At 35.5% G+C, this 23,644-nt stretch overlaps 1 protein-coding gene across 1 annotated transcript in view; it reads right to left on the reverse strand.

The window, feature by feature from the left end:
• The window catches only part of LOC150095067 (carcinine transporter-like), a 229,181-nt gene that overhangs the window by 41,588 nt on the left and 163,949 nt on the right, over positions 1 to 23,644 (reverse strand). The window contains exons 9-10 of the mRNA XM_090411186.1: positions 7,814 to 8,028; positions 7,333 to 7,514 (exon numbers count right to left, since the gene is read on the reverse strand). Coding sequence (XP_090267312.1) covers positions 7,333 to 7,514; positions 7,814 to 8,028 — 397 coding nt within the window. The remainder of the gene's footprint in view (positions 1 to 7,332; positions 7,515 to 7,813; positions 8,029 to 23,644) is intronic.

A 23,644-nucleotide genomic window follows, 5' to 3' on the forward strand; every position in this document is an offset into this window, starting at 1 on the left:
TGGAGGACTGGGCTAGGAAAAATGGATGTCAGTTTAATGTGGCAAAGTGTAAGGTTATGCAATTTGGGGTGAAAAGAATAGCAGCAGTATATCGCATAGGTGGAACCGTACTCCAGGAGATTGATGAGGCCAGGGATTTGGGAGTACTGGTGGATAGGGAGTTGAAGTTTAGGGGGCACATTGCATAAGTAACTAAAACAGCTCACCAAATCACTTGCCTTATGAAAAATACTTTAACATGCAGAGAGAAGCAAGTTGTTGTTCCTCTGTATCAAGCCTTGATAAGACCCCATCTGGACTTCTGTGCCCAGCTATGGGCACCAGGGTTTCTTCGTCATGGGGAGGAAGTGGAGAGGGTCCAGAGACGAGTGACCAAGATGATAGCAGGTCTGTGGAATGAACCTTATGAGAATAGGTTGAGGATTTGTGGGTTGCAGAAATTGGACGATAGGCGAAGGAGGGGGTGATATGATTGAGACATTCAAATTACTGAAGGGTTTTTATAAGATTGATCCAGAAGATATTTTTTAAAATATGACTGGTGGTGGGAGGACTAGGGGCCATGCATGGATGCTGGGCAAGAGCGTGGTTGACAAGGGTGTTAGAGCTAGGTTTTTTACTTGGAGAGTGGTGAATGAGTGGAATAAGCTTCCAGAGTCTGTTGTGGGTGCTACGACCATGAATGAGTTCAAGGCAAGATATGATAGATACTGTGTAAATGTTGAATAGTTGTTCCAGACATGATGTTAGGGCCTCCCTCGATGAGTCTGTCGACTCCTTGGAGTTTCCCGGAACAATAATAATAATAATAATCATTATTACATAGACTGGAGCATGGAAGTTTTTCCACTTGGTTATACTATAAATTAAAGATACCAAGAAATTATATACTTGGTTTAATCCTTTATCCAAGTAAGCAAACAAAGTTTCTGCCTGAAGTATACTGCTCAAAACAATTAGAGGATATTTTAGTTTTCTTGTAAATTATAAAGTTATAAAAATAATTTACAAATGTAACACAATTTGTAATAAATATCGATTATTTAAACAATATCTCATCACACCCTATCCATAAGTAAGAAATATTTATTCATGTATAAAGTACCCAATATTTATAATGATTTACAGAAATTTAAAATTATCCGACAGAAACTAAAATATCCTCTAATTGTTTTTAGCAGTGTATTTTCAGGACTTCCAACAACTACCACTAATCCAGAGTATTTTAATAATAAGGTGTGATACCTTTTGGCGACTCGTATATGAAAATATGACTTCTGCATTACTTCAACCTTAGTCTCACCTGTTGGTCTGGCTCCCACTGATGTTTCTCTATCTAATACTGACTACAAGATATTTTTCTGCATTATCAATAACAGACTCAAAGTGGGAATGAGATACATAATTAAAAACACACAGGTGTACAGAGTACCAGGTCGAGAAGTAGAATTTAATCTATTTCTGCTACATGATCTAATCAGCTTAGTTAACATGAAAAAGCAGTCAATGGCAGTGCTATCAGTAGACCTTACTCAAGCATTTGATAAAGTCCAGCATCCCTTTCTGTTCCACATCCTCCATCAAATTGGTGTAGGTAAAGAGCTGCTATCTGTTATCAAAGGAGCCTATGCCAATTTAACTACCAGCCTCCTAGTTAATGGGTTCCTGTCAGACCTGATAAAAATTCGAAAAGGAGTCAAGAAAGGTTGCCCTCTTAGGCCACTGCTCTTTGCATTGGTTCTTGAACCTTCCTTACAGGAATTCGACAATACACATGCTGTGCGAGGAATAACAGTTCCTTCAGCTATAAAGGAAAATAAGGTATTAGTATATGCCAATGATGTATTGGGAACTATGAAGGATAATGATTCCATATATATATTTTTTGATATTTTGGAAAAATTCAGCAAAAGCAGTGGATTAACTATTAATGCAGACAAGACAAAATTAAAAGTTTTTGGAAAGTGGGATCTTGGAGGCATTCCTTTTGGACTAACCCCTAAGAAAGAGTCCCTCATTATACTTGGAATTCCCTTCTCCACTTATCCAATATTACCAGTCCAAGAACTTATATACAAGAACTTGGAAATGTTAGAAGACTGGAAAGCAGGGTCACTTTTCTTTCCTTCTAAAGCCATAGTACTCAAAACCATAATCTTTCCTGCTCAGTTGTACATAATAAATATTACGGAGATCACAGAAGCTGAAGAAATGCAATTATATAGTAAACCTGTGCAATTTTTTTGGTCCAGCCAATACCAAGAAGTTAAAAAGGAATTTCTTCAACTATCAAAGAAACATGGAGGATTTGGACTTCCAGTCTTTAAAATTCTGCTATTTAAGCAATACAGCTTCAAAAATCCATAAAATATTGCAGACTAATCACACATGTAATCACACATGTGCAAATCTTCTCCTGTACTACCTGGGTTTTCATCTTCCCCTATTTGGAGTTAATGATTATAAAGGTCCAAAAGCTGAAATTGTTCCTGAATACTACAATACTCTGTGCTTAACTCTAAGACTGCAAAAACATTCTGGAATTGACATTCTTTCCATTAAAAAGAGTAAAATTTGGTATAAAGAAATCTTAATCTCTTTCACCACGAAGTTCCACAGTTAGATACTGACAATACTTTATTTCATAACTTGTTGAAGTTCCAAGGATATCCTAACAGGAGGGATCTTTCTTGGATAATTGTAAATGGCCACCTTCCAGTCATTACCATCAAATGGAAGTAAAAATCAGTAACAGAGATCCAATCTGTGATATCTGTTACTGATTGGAAACAGTAGAACATGCATTCTACAGCTGCCCTCTTGTCTTGCGTATTTGGAATAGATTATGTAACGTGTTCGGCATTCCACTGCTTACAACAGAACAGATTTTTTTTTTGCAATATCCACTACCTGTCAGCAATGGGAAGAAAATTTTGATCTTCATAATTAATGAATTAAAATACTATTTATGGAAGGTTAGAAAGAAACATGGATTTGAAAACCAGCAACATGATATCCAAATGCTTTATAATATTGTATTGTGGAAATTTTATTGTTCAGTCAGACGATTTTTGTATTTAGAAAGAAGAATTCTAGGAGATATCAAATTTATGGCTAGATGTATAGACCACCCATTTTATGCAATATTCACCAGGGGGGGGGGATAAAATTCTATTTATTCTTGCTATGAAAGATTTTTTAAATAGTTCTATCCTCTTAATTCAATGTGATCTTATAGTCAATTGCAGGGATGACTGGAGAGCAATCCCAGGCAGAGAATGCCAACTCAAGGCAGTTAACCCAATTAAACCACCTGGTTATCAGTCATCTTTGCACTTTAGTTTCCATTGGTCTTTTGGTTGTTCATCTATACGAGATTGGTGAAAAAGGAAAACTGATAACCTTTGGCTATACAATGATATAAAAGAGCTGAGGCCTTTTCTATCTCTCATACTATTTGTCTTTTCTTTCTCCTAATACTATCCGGCTCTCTTGCACCCTCTATACTAACTACTCTAGGCCTATGATGAGCAGCCCTTTACTTTTTCACCCTTCCCTTAATGCATAGCATTATACATGTCTTATACTGATTCCAAAGTGTCTTCTTCTTCTTCCAAATTTCATGCTTAATCCCCTCATTTATCCATTTTATATCTACCTTATTCAGGCTTCTGAATAAGGTAGATGTGAATGTATTCTGAACCTTCAGAATACATTCACGCATTGATGCTGTTATATATTTCTTTGTCAGTTCCCAAGAAGCATTTATTTCCTTACTGCTCAACTTACTACCATGCTATAGCTCCAAGCTGTCTTCTAAGTTTGTCATAATCACCAGCCTTGTACTTCCACATATATCCTTTTCTAACAGAAGCGTGCATATGGCTAACTACAATCCAGGTGATCACTTCATGATCACTCTCTGATGGTGCTCCTGCAATGATAGGTGATAAATCAGACTTCATTTCATTATGTAAAAACGATGACAAATATCCAGATTTTTTAACGTACCACTGTATTATTCACCAACAAGTTCCCTATGATGATAGGGAACTTCTGTTGTACAATAATGTTCGCTGGCTCAGCAGAAGTCAATTTTTAAAGATTTCTTGTATTAATTAATGATATAAAAAATTTTCTTGATGAAAGAGGAGATATTTATCCACAATTGAGTGATAAAAGATGGTTGTTACACTTATCATTTTTAGTAGATTTCTGTACGAAATTAAGCAATTTAAATTTAGAGTTACAAGGTAGAGATAAAAATTTACTTGACATGTTAAGTTCAATAAAAACTTTCCAACGATACTTACTTTTATTAAAGAAAAATATAAATGACCACGAATTTAGACATCTCCCATATTTATTAACATTTTTTGAACAAAATCAAGAAATGCTTTGCTATGATTTAAAAGAATTTATTCATTTAAATCATAGCAAAGCATTTCTTGATTTCAGAATTAGCTGAGGAAGAAACAAATTCAAGATTTAAAGATTTTAATAAAACTGAAATGATTGTATCTTTTATTAATAATCCATTTCAAGAAAACTTGAATATCACAGAAATTTCAAATAAAATTAGTGGGCTGTTTGATATAAACCAAGCTGAAGTAGAACTTGAGATAATAAGCATTCAGAATAGTTTACATTTAAAATCAGTAAACAATGAAACCATTTGGAAGTATGCACATGAAAAATTCCCAATATTAACTGATATTGCGCAAAAAATTCTGTCGTGTTTCAGATCAACATACTTGTCAGAATCCGCTTTTTCAAATATGACCGTCATAAAAATTCAATTAAGAAACCAAATTACAAATGATCATTTGGATGATTGTCTGCGATTGGCCACTTCTTCATATCGACTTGACTATGAAAATATTGCGAGTTCCAAACAATGCCAAATTTCACATTAACTCTTTTTTTTTTTTTAATCAACCAGCATTTCCTGTAACTTGTGAGTTTGTAATCAATCTGTTGTTTTTTTAACTTTGGTTTTCCAAAATAAAGAAATAAATATTTTATTCCAATATATTTGTTTTTTTTTTTGTTGTATTAAAATAATTAAAAGTGATAAATAAATTTTTAAATACACAAATAAAGTTTTTAGTGATATATTTTTTTTAGTTGTTTATTGGTGCGTAATCAGATATCAGGTTGGGGGAACGTGATCTATATAAGAGAGTAGATCGCGGAATAATTTATATATAAGAGAGTAGATCGACAAATAACTTTTTATAGAAAAGTAGCTCGCGTAGTAAAAAAGGTTGAACACCACTGGTATAGGGGGGTGCAAGAGAGCCGGATAGTATTAGGAGAAAGAAAAGACAGATAGTATGAGAGATAGAAAAGGCCTCAGCTCTTTTATATAATTGTATAGCCAAAAGATATCAGTTTTCCTTTTTCACCAATCTCATATAGATGAACAACCAAAAGACCAATGGAAACTAAAGCGCAAAGATGACTGATACCCAGGTGGTTGAATTGGGTTAACTGCTTTGAGTTGGTCTTCTCTGCCTGGGATTGCTCTTCAGTCATCCCTGCAATTGACTATAAGACCACATTGAATTAAAAAGATAGACATGAAAGAAAGATAATTCCCCTGCTATTATCAGCAGCACTCCCCCCCCCACTCCCTTCTTGTCCTTTCTATCCTTGTGAAAAACACTGTACCCTTTTATTTCTATTCCCGTTAGGATATTAACCTCAGTCAACCATGTTTCACTTATTCCAATGATTTGGGGCCAAATAAACTCAATCAGTGAAGTCAATTTATCTCTCTTATTTCTGATACTTCTTGCATTTGTAAATAAACATAGCAGTTCACTTTTAGGTCTATAATTAGTCCTACCCAGGTCACTTGTTAGTTTTCATTTCCCTGCCACACCTGCCATTGCCCGATCACCTTTATCACCACTTATCACATATAACCACTCAGTCTCAAATTCCCCACCCACATCTATTTCATTTTTATGCTCAAACATCTCCATTTCCCTGTTTCTCTTGCATTCCTGTTCTCTCTTCATCTCTCACATTACTATTTCCACTGCCAAGCACTTCTGTCTCTTCACTGCCATTCTCCTGATTTTTCATTTCATCTCTTACTTCTGATCTCTTGCCAGCATCACACACTGCACTTCCATCCAGCAACAGTTTCTCCAGTTGGCTCACTCCAAAGCAATTCAAATGAAATCATCACGTTCTTCCCTCAAATACATGGCATACATCCAAAAACTTCTTCCTTCTCCTCATATAACTCTGCTATCATACCATTCATGATTCTGGCTTTCTGTCTCAACTTATTATTGTCATACCTCATCAACACACTGACAACCTTTCCTCACTATCCTCAATAACCTCTACATATTTGCCCTTACATTCTCCTTATGTTCACTTAAATCATTTGTTCGCACAACCACCACTAATTCCCTTGCTTGTTTCCTCCTTATGTCCAAAGAATGAATTATCTTTAGCCGGCAAAGGTTGGTCGATTGGTAGAGCCTCTGCTACTAATGGCTCAGTTAAGTAAATTTGAGCGCGGTTAGTAGTTGGAAGGGGACCAATCGTTCGATGCTGTTGGCACACTCTCCCTCGATGAGTCTTTGGACTCCCTGGAGGTGTCAAATAATAATAATAATAATAATAATCTTGCTCATTCTCCCTCCTGGATAGCAGTCATTATGGACTCTCTCTCTCTCATTAACCAATCCTCTAATAATGGAATCTCCATACGTTGCTATTCTCAAATCACTTGAGGATTAGTTTGCAACCTTCTGTGAATGGGGTTAAAAAAAAAATTATAACACATGTTTAACATGTCATTACAGACTTATATGTACTAATACAGTACAGAGCCACACTATTCTCAAAAAATCTGTTGTAATTTTTACATTTTAGTGACTATGAGAAAGTCATCACTAGAAACTCAATTAGGCGAACAGGAACTTGCTATGGACTATGGTGTGGAACAAACCTGAATCCTGGAAATGATTTCTAACTGTTGGAACAGCTCTCTTTTCTTCTCTCTTGGTAACAGTATTCACTTGTGGATATGCACTTCTGTCATATGTTGGTAGTCACGACAGTAACAGGTCTGCCTCACTTGATGTTCACCTTCATTAACTTTCATTCCCTCCTCCCTTAAAATCATGAAGGAGACTAATCAAGTATTGTCAGGCTCTTTTTTAAGGGACACATTCTTGATACTTATATCTATAATCTTTTTCTGATGAATTCATATTAATAAAGTGCAATTAGAAAAGGAAACAGCATATATGTTATTACATATTAAAATTGATAAAATATATTGTGTTTGTTAACAGTTATACTTGCCAAATAAACAATGGAAGGACTAAGGTATAAGCCCAAAGTGCCTGCAAAGCGAAGGAAAGCTATTCCTCTTCCCCGCAGTACTGTGGGATAAACTTCAGCAGCATACTGCATTAATATATTGTACTCGGTAGTCAAGGTGACTCTTTGAATTAAGGCTAGTACAAGAAATGTTTCAGATGTATCTGCAATTATAGAAAAATCCATTTAAAGAATGACAAAAGGGAAGGTGGAATTATATTAAAAATTAAAATATTTAACAGATGGATACATCTTATGCGTTAAGAATATTTAAAGCTGAAATCCAAAGAGAATTTTCACATTCTAAAAGTAATAATTTCCTTTCCAAAATATTACTAAATAAATGGATTCTGTGTTTTGATTAAGTAAATGGCAAATTAAAATTATATTTTAATCCAAGACCTCTATTTTTATAAAATAAGTATTTTAAATGATATGACTACAAATAAGTGATTTTTTTTACCTCTAGATATACATACGATAAAAATTCCAGCTACACCTGCAACTGCTGTTGAAATCACCATTGGCCATTTACGTCCAAATCTGTCCAGTCCAAAAAGCACTAACATCATTGCTGGAATTTCAACCAAGGCTGAATATGTAAAGGAATCATAGATATCTGTTCCTAGATTGGATGCATTTTGGGTATTAGTATGGTAGCAGCAGTAAGTTGTGAACCTGACTCAAGAAATAATAAAAACTATAATTCTTGAAATTCTTCAAATACTTTTCAACTGTGATTTCTGCATATTACTGAAGATTCAAAAAAATAAATAAAAATATAAATAAAAACATTATGGAAATGATGAGATACTGAAAAAAATTTAATGCTTGTTATCTAAAATCTTTGCTACCATATTTATATATGAAACATTATCATATTATACTCAATGGTCTATTTCAGACAAGTAACTTGGGTATGAAAAAAATTAATTTTGCTAGGGAAGTCAATCCTGTTGGGATAAAAATGTCAGTGCTTATCTAAATTTCATTTGTTCAGTAAATTTGTTACAGACCATAAATTTCTGGGATATAAGATTACTTGCCTAATGTATGAGAGCAATGCTAGAATATGACAATAATACTGTGCAATGAGTTACTTAAAACTGAGAAGTATGTACAGTCCCCAACATAAGAGTTATGTTCCACAAACTTTGCATAACTTGAATATAACCTCCATCACCTGTTAATCACACCCTATTGCTTACATGTTTACAGTATGTGTATGCCAGAGTGTATTAACATATTTTAAAGGTTATTTCTGTTAGCTTCATAAAAATTTACCATATTTTTCTGACGATAAGACGCCCCAGACTATAAGATGCCCCAAATTTATGAGACAATTTTTAGAAAAAATATATTATATAAAAATATTCACATCAATTGTTCTTGTTTTCTCCACTCACAAATCATTTTTTCTGTTGGCGGTGGACCAAAATGTCTTTCTGCTGCTCTCTTTCCATGTTGTTTTGCATAATTTATCACAGTTTTGTTATAAATTTTGTTTTACACTCATGTTTATGGTTTTATGACAATAAAAAAATCTATGAATTATAAAAAAAATAATCCAAATGAACTGTTCAAAACCACATACGCTCGCCCACTAACTATTACTGATGCTGGTAAAGTTTTTGTATGTAAATCAGGGAATTCCACATATGCAGTGAGACACGTATTTGGTTTGCATCAAAAATGTGGGAATCCAAGATTTACCTGGTATCACCTACCTTCGGATCATAAGACACACCCCAATTCTAAGTCAATTTCTCTACGTAAAAAGGTGCGTCTTATGGTCCGAAAAATACGTCAGATTTCAGTATGGAATTATCAATGCAAAGTAAAGATGGTACGAGAAAATAGAAAAAAAAAGTACATAAGCAAAATGGATATTAGATCCTACATTATTTCAACACTGAATGTAGAAACTATGGAAGTTTTGTGAGTTGACCAGAGAGCCTGTGGGAACGTATTCCTCGGCATCCCCAAGTTGCTTTGGTGTGGACTACCAAGTTTAGTAGTCCACACTAAGGCAACTCGGGAATACCAAGGAATGTATTCTGCAAACTCTCTGGTCAACTTATGAAACTTTCATAGTTTCTACAGTCGGCTTGAAATAATGTTGGATCTAATATCTACTTTGCTTATATAATTTTGCATTGCCGAATTGAAGCCTTTTGGCTTTCTATTTTAGTAATTACTTTCACGCACCAACTGAGAGCTCGCTTACAAAAAATACATTTCTCTGACATTTCAAGTTCCTTAGTACAATGAGAGTTTTTGCTCTCTTAAGGTTTCCATCTTGGGAAAGCATTTGAGCATCCAGGGATTGGTATTTTCTTGGGTGGCCTCCATCATGGCCGTGTCAGTGAATGTTTTTCCCTGGAATTTGAGTAGTTCTACTTGATGGTAGGGCAAGCTTGTCACTGAGTAGAACCACCGCTTAGTTAAAAGATCCTTCTAGTCACTTGTTGAGGTTAGAGTGATCTGGAAGATTGTCTAGTTTTTGGAGTAGACCCTTTACTGAAGAGAACCAATCAGTTCTAAACAGTTGTCAGGCCAGCAAAACCTTTCAAAATGGACTAATAAAAGGTGAATATATAGATGCTTGGAGAGCACCTGTCTTTTAAGTAGTCCACACAAAGGTAACTCAGGGATGCCGAGGAATGTATTCCCACAAGCTCTCTGATCAACTTACAAAACTTTCATAGTTTCTACATTTGGCTTTGAAATAATGCTGGATCTAATATCCATTTTGTTTATGTAATTTTGCTGAACTAAAGCCTTTCTTTATTTTAGTAATTAGAAAAACAAATTTAATTTAGCCATTCAACCTTCTGTATGAAATTATCAAGGATGACTAAACTTTGGCAGCTTCTTTCTTGTCTTATCAATAATGAGCTAAAAGCATCATCTATTTCTCTTTGTACTTTTGAGAGTGTGAGGCACTGAGAACCATCCTTAAATTGCTTTTGTCCACGTTGACGTTAAAAATATCTTTACTGGAATTAGCCAGTCTTTTCGTCATTAAAACGTGTTATATTGCAGAAGGTTCACATTCATGAGCACATAGCAAGGAAAACTTATGGTAAAGACATTTTTAATTATTTTGCAACACAAAAAGCAACTTTGGTGCATTTATGCATAGGCTCACTTTTTTCACTTTATATTCCATTTTCTAGTCATGCCTGTACTCTATCCAGTGCACACAAACACTAAAAATTATGAAGTTGTGTGAATAAAAAAAAAAAGCATCTGTGCTCAACAGTAAGAAAGGTACATGCATGCACTGCATAGGCTATCTGCATTGCAAACAACTGTTAGGTGGCATGCAAGTAACTATATGCAGGGAGTAAATCAATTTTTTTTCATACCTCTTTTGGGATGACTTGTGTTAGTCAGGAACTGCATGTATTCCATCCTAAACCACATTTATTAACAAATAAAGGAGCACATGCCCACTTAATATGGAGTTTAAGATCAACTTGATGTTGATCTTAAACTTCATCAACATTAATTTTCAAATGAATTTTCAATTCATTTGAAAATTAATGTTGAACTAACTTTGAATAAATCTACAATGCACTGGAAGTTCAATCATTATTCCTTAGGAAAAAATTACTTAAAATGGAATGAGCTCTAAATTAAACCATTCCATTTTTGTTAAGAATTTTAAATTATCACAATTTTTGTTTAACAGCTCTTACATCACAATGTTCCTTGTGGAGAATGGTCAATGAGCACTCTGCATTGACACAAACAGTCATGAGTACTCTGTCAGTGAATGAGCTTAAAGAGAGATATGACAGGTATTGTGTGACTAAAGCAAGCATGGCTTCCCTACAATAAGTCTTTAGACTCCATGCAGGTTCCTGTATAATGATAATAATAATATTGATCATTTAGTTTCACTTTTTTCGCACAAGGATAATCATTAATGATTAGAAAACTTACTGTAATAAATCACCACAGGCATATCTTACTGTACAGAATATAACAATGAATGTGTGTGTGTGTGTGTTGTGTGTGTGTGTGCATATGTGTACACACACACACAACTCCAATATCCCTTCATTCAGTAGCCAAGAGTATTACGCATAAACAGTTCAGGTTTTCACTTCACTTTTCCAGCAAACTAGAATTGTAGTCTAACATTAGGCAACAAGCCTACCAGCTAAAGACTTACATAAGCATCCATGCCAGAGTCAGATTCAAACCATGTTGGCTGAAGAGCAATAACCACTCACTTTCTTGAAACAGTTAATTACAGTTTGAACCTGGAGAAATGGCACACCATCTTTCTGTGCTGGATACTAATGGACTAATGAATGAATAGAGAAATGGCACATAATCTTTCTGTATTGGACCAATAGCACATTGCCTTTTTAGAAGACAGTCCCCACCAATGTGTTTTTTTTTTTGTGATAGCGTGGCTTACTGGCAGCAATTAGCTGCCGGTAGACCTCACCATCATACAGTCAAGATGCAACAGGATATTTCAATTTTGACCAGCAAAACAGATTCTATATGATGAATACCACTTCTACCATCCTGTATGGTGGAAACTATGCATGAAGGATCCATCAACTTGTGTTGTTCTATATCACAGATACAGCTGACAATCTGCATGGTACAATAGGAACTGTGATTTGTTGAACCAACACACCTTTTTCCAATCTTTTAGTATCCAAATGACATGACAATGACACCAATGAAACAACTTTTCATGACAATGATCTTAAGCAAAAAACAGGGGCTTATGGACTTTTAGTTCTAGAACACTCCCATATGTGCAAGAATGGTGTTGTCATCTATAATATTGTTCATGCACTCCCTATCTGTAAAAGAACATCAAGTGTGGCACCTTTGTTGACTAGGTCATATGAAAGACTGTATATCCTACACTCCCTAATGGCATTGACAGTTCATACTCTTTTACAGTTTTAAGTAGGAAATTGGATTAGGTTGTTTAGAATTACAGCTGAAGTAAAGGCAAATGCATCATGTCTGTTAATTATGTGTGTTCTTATGACTTGTTTGTACATACATATTGAGGGATGAAAAACGCTCAGTAGCACAGTAGGCAGAAAAAAACGCTCAGCAGTGCAGTAGGCAGCACGTCAGTCTCATAATCTGAAAGTCGCGAGTTCGATCCTCACCTGGGGCACTAGTTATTTGTTGGCCTGGTTGGCTGAGTGGTTAGTGTATCTGCTCTCCAGCCAAAAGGCTGTGGGTTTGAATCCCACCGTGGGCATGGATGTCTGTGATTGTCTGCGAAAATGTTAGTAGTGGTAATGGGCGGTAGGTGGTATTGGTGTAGATGATGATGGTAGTTGCGGTTCGTTGCATTTGGTGGAGAAAGAGTTGCAGAGTAGATGCCCTCCCTTGATGCGTGTTTGTACTCCCTGGAGGTGTCATGTAATAATAATAATAATAATAATAATAATAAAGCCTTAGTTTTTTTTGGGGGGGAAGCTCTGCCACCTCTGTATAATACTAGCTAACTCATCTTCTGTTGGAAGCCTTTATAAAAATTCTTTGCATCCCAGGCAGGATTCATACCCAGCTCTTTTCTACTGAAGGGTCAAGCAGGAAGTGATTTCCCTGTTTGGTGTACTGTAAGCAATAACAAAATGTGCCATAAATGAGACAGATGCACTCAATGCTTAAGTCACAATGACTATGCCCTTTCAAACTCTGTGATATCATTACTTTTTCAAATTACTGCAACTTTAACATTCTGGGCTCCATATTGCAACCAACAGGCTTTGAGTGTTAACATCTCAATGTAAAATGGATGTCTATAACTGCTAGCCTCCACTTCGTTCTTAGGGCCCCTGTGCAGTATTAGCCCCAGTATTATATTATAGATAGATCCATAATTGCAAACCTTCAATATGAAGATGCCACCTAAGATGATGATGATAACTGCTATAGTTTGCCCACCGATTAGAGACTCTTCAACACTTCTGCGCATGTCCCAAAAAGGAGAATCCATTCCGATAATATGGTATTCAATCTGTCTTCTAGGATGAGTTTGTTTATTATTACAGGTCGGAAAATTTAGCTTTTCTTTTACGAACATTGTAGTAAAAGAAAAGCTGAATTTTCCGACCTGTAATAATAAACAAACTCATCCCAGAAGACAGATTGAATACCCTATTATCAGAATGGATTCTCCTTTTTGGGACATGGGCAGAAGTGAAGGGTCTATAGCAGTTATTATAGTTCTGAGAACTGAGGACATCAAAGTGTCTCAGTTCTCTAAACTTACAGTTGAGAGAACTGAGACACTTTAATGTCCTAAACTGATTAATTATTTATGACTTGTTGTGACTCTTTTAACAAACCCATGCAAAAAAAAAAAGGTTGGAAAAAAATACCCTTATCAAATCTTTTTAATCTTCACAGTCATCTGAATCGGTGTCCAAATCGCCATCACTTTCACTTAAACCGATCACCAAAGGTTCGCATAATTTTTCGATAATTCCGTCTCTGTCCCAATAAATATTTTCCAATGAGGTGACAGGTGACATGAGAGCAATATTTTCCCCAGTTTTGAACTGTAATACTTTCAATCGCCTGTTCTGAAAGCTTAAAAAATTTCAACATGTCAATATTCCCAGTTATGTTGCGATGGCGAATGAAACTTTTCACTTCTGCCCAAACATACTCAATAGCATTAAAACTACTCAATAGCATTAAAACAAAATCCGATTTCATGAAGTCTTTTCCTTAATGTTTCTCTTTTCCAAGGAAAATTAATTTTTTCTTTAAGCACAGGAATCAATTTCAGAACAGATGACACTCTTTTCTCGACCACGTAAAATTCGTGAATAGTCTACATCAAAATCATTCAAAGCTACGGTTTCGATGGTTTTCTTTCTCTGGTGCTTTTTTTTAGGAGATTTAAATTTTGGCTTACCTTCACCTTTTGATTCCCTACGAATTCTTTTCACAGTCGAGCCCTATATGCCCGCAATTGCATTTGCACGTTTTATGACTTGAGAAAGGGGAACAAGGAGACTGCCTTTTAACAATTCTTTTTCGCAGAATGTCAGCACATTATTCAATATTCTTTTGCAAGAGCTACTGAAATGTTTAACAACAGAACTTGTTGACTGCACTGGATCCATCATACAAATTAATAATAAAAAAAATGCAAAAAAAGTGACAACAAAAATCAAGCTACTACTAGTACAGTGACAGACAAGAAAGCACATGATTTCGCATGTTGGCGACCAATTCGTACATCCTTCATTTTGTTGCGTCGTATATCTCTGATATTGATATATGCAATATAATTAACTTTATCCTTTCCTACTTCAGCCGTTATACCAAATTCTATAGCATGTACCTCTTTGTTAAGTCGGTTGCGTCATTGTTATGTGATCTTCATTAATTTTAGTCTTATCGTTATGTCTCGCTTCTTTTATACCTTTTCTTACATAATTTAACCTTTTAACCTTTTAAGGGCCACCAGAGATTACCTGCTCCCTGAATTCTATGAGTTATCCTGGTCACTCAGGCAAAATTTATTTTTTATCTGCACCAGCCTGGGTCTTAAAGTTAGAGATAAACTTAACCTTTAGGATAAACATAGATTATTAGGTGCTACTAATAATGTTAACTGAATTCTTAGACATCTTGGGTTCTCTGGCTTATTTTATTTGCAGTCATGCCCTATTACTTTCAATTGGGGTATTCCCGCACACACACACACACGATCACAGGTTCGAAGTTTTATGAAGGGTCAGGGTCAGTCATCATGATCAGAAACACATGTAAGTAAGGAACCAAAATATTTATTAAACTCATTATATAATGCCACAAGTTAAAGTAGTTATCAATTCTAATTTAATCTTCTACCTTTCTCTCACCCTCTCACTCTTAAAACAATTATGCATTGACTTCAAAATGTTAGCAAGTTCAATAATTCAACATATAATACATTCTCAATTACAGCTCAATTGGACATTAAGGCATTTTAGCACATTTATAATCTCTCTCGGATTAATTACGACTGAATCTCTATCTAACTGAAAGTTCATAAAGCTCATTTCAAAAGCATAGTCATTTACATAAATCTTAGTTCGTCACTCTTTCTTCCATTACAAATTTTAAGATGCATTCTCTTAACACTGTTAGTCAATTCTCAAAAGGGGCTAGAACACGTGAGAGTACTTATCTATTCTTTATCGGTTTTCTTCCATCCTTCCTTCTTTGTTTCGATTCTGGTTGTCTCGATCTTATCGCCATGTGGGTTACACGGGCACTATCTCTCTGCTAAGGTTTTACGTCGATTGCCTTCTCATTGACGGCCTACGGTTGATCTTGCCGAAATCTGCTGCGGTGTCATGCCGGATTCTTTCGTAAGTCAGCCCTCAAAAATGAGAGCTGAACTGCGATGAATTCTTGGAGCACACAATGAGAAATGTAGGAACAAGAAAAAACAGGGGGATTTACTTCCGTGTCATGGGTTTTATTCGCTCCCCTAGAGCGCCACCTTTCCGAGTTTGAATTTCTCTTATCGTCTCACCCATTGGTCTCAGGCTGGGTGACTTCACCAATCAACATACAGGACTTTGTTTCCGGGAACGTATGCGTCATGACTTCTTCTTAGATGTGATGCCCATGGGTGCTTACGTTGCTCTTATAGTATTAGGGTGATCTTTGCCCTATGTTGCTGAATAATATGCATTCTTTCATTTATAATATTTCACTAATGATTTCTCTCATATCTGCCCCCTTTTGCTGACTTACATTCATGCTAGACATATAGATACATTAATTTAAATTCACATAATTCACAGTTTATCATACAAGATGTTGTCAAAAAAAAAACATAGTTACACCGTGCTAAAAGATAAGTATGCATATATATTTTTTTGTTAATTGTTAGATTCTGGAATGGTGATGTCATGTAAAATTTGAAGTCGCCTATTTCAGATCTAACAATTTCTTTCTCTCCTTCAGCATGAATCGACTATTCTTGGCAAAACGCAAAGCAGAGATCTACAACGGTGGGCGTACTATAGGTTATAGATTTTCAATTCAGTGTAAGACTGGACAGTGAAAATCATCATTGTCCAGTGGGTTACTGGAAGTTGGAAGGTATTTGTAACACCAGTGTTACAAATGTATGGCATTTGTAACATCAGTGGTATATGGAAGGTTTTATGCGGTATACAATCAAAAGAGATCATAAAAAATTAAAAAGATATAAAATTTTCAACACAATTAAATGGACAAATTTTTTGGTTGCACGTTGTAACTAAAAATTCATAATCTGTTCTTAAAATGACAGATAATGTGACAGCTTAAAAGGATTAAGCTGCTGTAAAGAAAGTAATTATCTTACTTGCTTTTGTTAGAATTTTCTAGAAAAATATATTTTAAATAACATTACTGATGGGTAAACAAATGAAGCAGAGAGAAAGAAAGCCTAAAGACAGTTAATGTCAAAGATATTAACATGCATGTGCATGTTTATGCTCCTGCTCTAGCAACAGTGTTGTGGTGGCCAATTATTATTATTATTATCTCACCTCCATGGAGTCAAAGGATCATCGTAGGAGGTCTTTACTCTCTCATGCAAAGATCATCAAACCATGCCTTAAATCTATTCACAGTTTCTGCACTCACCACACTTTCTGGCAATGAATTCCACTCATCAATCACTTTCCATGCAAAGAATCTGCTTCTCACATCCTCCTCATACAGCTTCCAGGGATGGCCTCTAGTTCCACCCTTGTCTCCCTCTACTCTATGAAAAATCTCCTCCACATTAGTCTGATAACAGCTCCTCACCAACTTATATGTCTCAATCATATTCCCTCTTCTTCTATTCACAAGGCTCTTCATATATGACATTCCATAGACGTGACACTAACAGTAAACCTTCTCTGGACCCGCTGCAATACATTCTCATCCTGCTGAAAACCAGGTGGCGAAATCTGTGCACAGTAGTCCATATGTGACCTTGCACATTGTAACATTAAACTGACAGCTCCAGTCATTTGCCCACTCACATACTCTATTCAAATCCTTCTGAATGGCCACATCTGCTCTACTTCTCATTTCTTCCCAACTTTGCATCATCAGCAAGCAGCTGCACATTTCTAGTTATGCCAGTCCCAATGTCATTAATATGCAAGTTAAACAGTAATGATCCCAAAACATTTCCCTGTGGCACTCCATTAGTGACCTTTCTCTTTTGGGATACCATTCCTACATACATTTGAGAGCTAATTGGCTATTCAATCTCAAATCTTAAATCCCCTCCCTCCACTTTGTGAACTGGAAAAATTTTTCCCATCTGTCATTCCATTGGGACTCACTCCGTTGCAAGATTCATGTTAAAAGTGTGCCAAAGGTACCTTTAATTCCATAGAGCATTCCCTCAAGACACATGGCAATATATCGTCAAGTCCTATTGCCCTATTAACATCAAGTTTATTTAATTACTCCTTTCTGTTTATTTAATTACTCCTATACTTTCTGTTCATTCACAATCAGTCCCTCCTGCAACATACCCTCTACACTCCAGCTTCTCATAATGTCATCTTCACAAGGATGAAATACACTGATAAACTGATCATTGAATATTTCAACCTATGTCCTCTGCATTAGTCACCAATCTGCCAGTGTTGTCAACTAGCATCATCCTCCCATGGTCATTTTTTCTTCAACTTGCAACATATCAAAATAACACACTAGGATTTTTCTTAGCTTAATTGGGCAATTTCTTCTCATACTGCAGTTTTGCTATCTTTACCAACTAAGCTATCTTCCTGGCCTGCTCTTTGTACTCTTCATGCAACTGATCATTACCAAATTTGACCTTAATCTCTTCATTCATCCATTTTTACTCCTACCTTGTTTAGCCTTTTCACCTTTGAAATACACGCAGACATTGCTGCGTGTATTTCAAAGCGTGTATATCAATCAAAAGCTATTAAATAGCTCTTGATTGATGCCTATGCAGCATCTATCTCCCTTCCACTCAACATCTCTTTTCATGCTATAGCTCAGTTGTATCTTAATCTCCCTACTGGCCGAGGTGGATGAAATAGTGAGACCAAACTGCACTTCTTATCCATGTTATTAATATTACAGAATCGTATTCAGATTTAGCTGGACATCTATAGACATCATGGCCATTTGGGGTGTTAAGCTTTTAATAATCACCAGCTTTATAGTTCCACATGTATCCCTTCGAATGATTATGGTAAGATGATGTTAACGAATGAAATTGGAAGGTTGATAACTGCTGCAGAGAACAGTCAAGGTATTCAGCAAGACAGTGGCGCACCCAGAGGGGGGGGGGGCCAAGGGGCCCGGGCACCCCCAAAGAAAAAACACTAGAAAATTTTCCAAAAATCATTTCCTAATTAAAATTCATTTTTTTTTTTAAATTTATGTTGTGTTGTGTCTTCTATTTCTCTACTACTTATGAATTAGCGATCACTGCAGATGCTCAGTCATAGGTCGTAAGCGATGCGTAGTGTGTATTCGCAAATCGTCCACTCAACTCACCCCCCCCAAGGTTAAATCCTGAGCGTCCGGCCCCCTCCAAGATTAAATCCTGAGTGCACCACTGCAGCAAGAGGTTCGTCGGAGTGTTTCATCTTTGTGTGAAATCAGAAGTTCAAGTGTAGAAAATGAAATGAGAGAAGACTTAATGGTGAGTGAGCAAGAGATATATGAGCAGTTTAAGTAAGTTATATTCAATCATGCAATGGGACCTGATGATACGTCACTGTGTCTTAAGGGACTCAAAGTGGAAGGAAGGCAAACTTATTGCACATCAGAAAGGTGGGGTTAAGGCAACAAATTCTATCCTGATCTGTGTATTTGAGTTGTAGTTAAGGTACTGGAGAGGTTGGTGAGAGATAGGATACAAAAGTGGGTTGATAACAGTGGCATTCTTTGTGCTTGTCAACATGGGTTTGTTAAAGAAGGTCCTGTTTTACCAACCTACTTATGCACAATAACAAGCAGATGAATGTACGGACATGGAAGATGCATATACATTGGTATATAGTTCGCCCACCGATTTGAGGTCCCTCGAAACTACTGCGCATGTCAGAAAAAGGAGAATCCATTCCGATAATAGGGTAATCAGTCTGTCTTCTGGGATGTAATAATAAACAAACTCAGTTTGTTTATTATTACAGGTCGGAAAATTTAGCTTTTCTTTTACGAACATTGCTGTTTTTAAAGTGTAACTATTTTGCTTGTATAACATTTGGAAAAATGTACGTAGAGTGTTAATACGTGCAAATACTGCGTTCTACATAAAACAATGTCACTTCGCTCCATGATAAGTTTCCTTTTATTCCGGGACTTTTTAAAACAAAATCCGATTTCGTGAAGTATTTTCCTTAAAGGTTCTCTTTTCCAAGGAAAATTAATTTTTTCTTTAAGCACAGGAATCAATTTCGGAACAGTTGGCACTCTTTTCTCGAATACGTAAAATTCGTGAATAGCTCTTCTTATAACGTCTACATCAAAATCATTCAAAGCTACGGTTTCGATGGTTTTCTTTCTCTGGTGCTTTTTTTTTTTTTTTTTTTTTTTAGGAGATTTAAATTTTGGCTTACCTTCACCTTTTGATTCCCTACGAATTCTTTTAACAGTCGACCCCGATACCCACAATTGCACTTGCACGTTTTATGACTTGAGAAAGGGGAACAAGAAGACGGCCTTCTGACGATTCTTTTTCGCAGAATGTCAGCACATTATTCAATATTCTTTTGCAAGAGCTACTGAAACGTTTAACAACAGAACTTGTTGACTGTACTGGATCCATCATACAAATTAATAATAAAAAAAATAATGCAAAAAGAGAACAACAAAAATCAAGCTAGTACTAGTACAGCGACAGACAAGAAAGCACGTGATTTCGCATGTTGGCGACCAATTCGTACATCCTTCATTTCTTTCTCCCCTTCAGCATGAATCGACTATTCTTGGCACAAAGCCAAGAAGGGACCTAGAAGTGGTGGGCGAACTATACTTAGATTTTGCAAAGGCTTTTGATAGATTGCCATCTCATAAGTTGGCCACTAAACTAAAGCAGATGGAACTGGATAACAGACTAGTGAGTTGGATAGATGACTGGCTATCAGATAGTTATCACAAAATTGTGTATAGATAGGCAGAGGGGGGGGGGGCACTATTTCAAAAGAGGTGATGTGACAGAAGTCTGTTTTGGGACTACTGTTATTTAATTTGTGTATTAAAAATATTAGAATACATTTCAGACAAATTATAGACTACAACAGTGTCAGAAATAATTATTTTAATTTCCCAATGTTTTGACCTTCATATTAAGGTCATCATCATCTGGAGTATACACATATATAGAGAGAGACAAGCAATATTATATTTCAAAGAGATGATGAGAAAAAAAATATGACAAAGAGACAATGATTTGATCAAAAAAAAAAACTTACATCAAAGCTAAAACATTATCAGAGAACAAATTCATATGGATAGTTTTATTAGAGCAAAAGTGGAGTGCTATTTTAACAGGAGAGTTGTTATATTAGAGTTAAGACCTGGATTACTTGCAGTCTTGGATGAAAAACTTATGTGGGTAGAATATGTACCTTCCATATTCTTGGGATTTTTAGACCATCATTATTGTTAAGATTAGGGTGTTGATAAGAATTTCACAGGCCTCTTTAAATTTACGTTCATACTATGTTTTGGTGTGATGTAAACAACAGGTGCCTTTCCAGTCAATTCTATATAGAGTATTCAGGGCATGAATAGAAAGGCTGAATTTATCACAGTTATTAAATTTAATGTGCTGTTTATGCCCTTTTATTGGATAGGAATTGTGCATCCTGTTTCACCTTGGACAAGTTAATAAATTCTTTCATTTTGCAGGAAGTTTAAAGGTGGCATTAAGGTTGTATTCCTGTAGTATTCTGTTTATTTTATCTGATATCCCTTTAATGTATGGAATGGTTACAGTTTTATTGTAATCTAGTTTTATTTTTATGGAAGTTTTTTTTTTCACTTGGCTAAAAAAAAAAACTTTATCTCTAATCCAGAGAATTTTAATAATAAAGTGTGACACCCTCAAAAAAAAAAAAAAAAAAAAAAAACTTCCATAAAATCCAGAAAATTTTAATAATAAGGTGTGACACTTTTTGATAAGTCATATATGGAAATATGATTTCTCCATCACTTCCACCTTAGTATCACCACCTCTGGATCTGCCTCCCACTGATGAGACCTCAATAAAGGTCAAACCAGTCTGGGTAGTGACCCTTTCCTTATTGCATAGCATTATACATGTCTAGAAATATATACACGTTAACACAAGAATAATGTTTAATTTGCCAAATATTTCGGTCTGAATATTACAGACCATCTTCAGTGGCACAGCAATAGTTTTAAAAAACAAAGTGGAATACGAACAATTGATCATTCACGCATAGAATGAGACGCGTGATGTCATATTGCTAAGTATTAGAAGAGTAAACATTTTTAAAGTCATAATTAAAGATATTAATTCAGAAATTCATATAATAATCTTAAATAACATTAGACTATTATAGGAAATTTACAAAAAAAAAAATTAATGTGTTATCCTGATTAAACTTTCCCAAATTTTTGATATAGATATACAGTCATTACGATTCAAGTTAGGACGTTGAAGTAAGGCCTCCACACATTCTTTAAATAAACGTTCAAATTTGTAGCAACATCTGTGTAGGAGGAGAGTCTTGGACCAAAGGATGTTGTGGCTTGTTTCTAATCCATGCTGAGCTAATCCAGATTTCTCAGGTTTGTTGTGTTGAATTGATGACTGATGCTCTTGAATTCTTTTTTCTATAGAATGTCCAGTTTGTCCAAAGTAGGAAAGATTACAATTACAAGGAACTTGATACACACCAGGTAGAGACAAGGTTGAGCCGTTTATCTTTAGATGAAGAAAAATAGGTGAATAATTTGTTAATAGGAGTATAAGTGGCTGTTAAATCATATTTCTTCAGAATTCTTGAAATTGGTTCTGAAATCCTGGAAATGTAAGGAATTGGAATTCAGCGTATTGAATCTTTGCTGTTCTGTGTTGGATTGTAAGAATCGAAAAGATGTTGTGTAATCTTTTCGGAGAAGCCATTTAGTTTCATGTGATGTTTGATAGTCGAGAGTTCTTCCTGTAACAAATGAGAAGTTGAACAGTTAGTTTTGGCTCGTCGGATTAAACATTTTATGATTCCTGTTTTTTGACAAGGATTATGAGCAGATTCTTTGAGAATATAACGACCTGTGAAAGTTGGTTTTCTGTAAACTGTTCTTGTAAGAAAACCAGAAGGATGAGAAGGACGTCTAAAAAAGATAACTTGTTGTCTTTTTCAATCTCCATGGTAAACTTTATACAAGGATGTAAGGAATTGATACTGCTTAAAAAGGAACGTAAGGAGTCTCTGTTGTGAGGCCATACAGCAAAGATGTCGTCTATATATCTAACCGAAAAGAATGGGTGAGGGAATATAGATGAGAACAGGACTTCTTCTAGATGTTCTAAATAAAAGTTGGCAAGAGCAGGAGAAAGTGGACTTCCCATGGCTATTCCTTCCACTTGGTTGTAAAATTTGTTTTGACATAAGAAATATCCAGAATGCATTACGAAATCAAATAACTCTATAATAACTTGTGGGAAGATGTCAGCAAGTAATTCTAAAGTCTCTTTGAGAGGTACATTCATATATAAAGATTCTATATCAAAGATAACAATAAGATTTGTAGGTTTGTAAAGTGATGTTTTTCAATTTATTTAAGAAAGCAGAAGAGTTTTTCAAAAAAGAGCATGAGTTGCCAATGTGTGATTTCAATAATTTAGATAGATATTTGGCTATGTGATAAGTAGGAGAATCAATACAATCCACTATAGGGCGAAGAGGAATATCTGTCTTGTGTATTTTTGGTAGACCATAAAACTTTGGAGGCCTTGAAAATGAGTTTTTTTGTCTTTCAATAGTGTCTTCATCCAAACTTATGACCTCATCTAGTAGAGAATTTAATTTCTTCTGTTGGTTGGATCGTAATTAAGTTCTTGGTATGTTGAGCGATCTTGAAGTAAAAGGGGATCATCTGTCAAGTGAAAAAGCTAATGCTCTCCGCCTAGAAGTTGCTTATTCACTACTTAAAGCCAAGCTTCCTCCTTCGAACATATCTCCTGAAAAGAAAGTTATACATTCCTTATGAAACAACAGTCACCTCATCATTAACAAAGCTGACAAAGCTTCTGTTGGTTGGATCGTAATTAAGTTCT

This window comes from Typopeltis vanoorti, chromosome 21 (assembly GCF_054136105.1).
Source record: "Typopeltis vanoorti isolate ZY-2024b chromosome 21, IOZ_Tvanoo_1.0, whole genome shotgun sequence".
NCBI classification, from domain to species: Eukaryota; Metazoa; Arthropoda; class Arachnida; order Uropygi; family Thelyphonidae; genus Typopeltis; species Typopeltis vanoorti.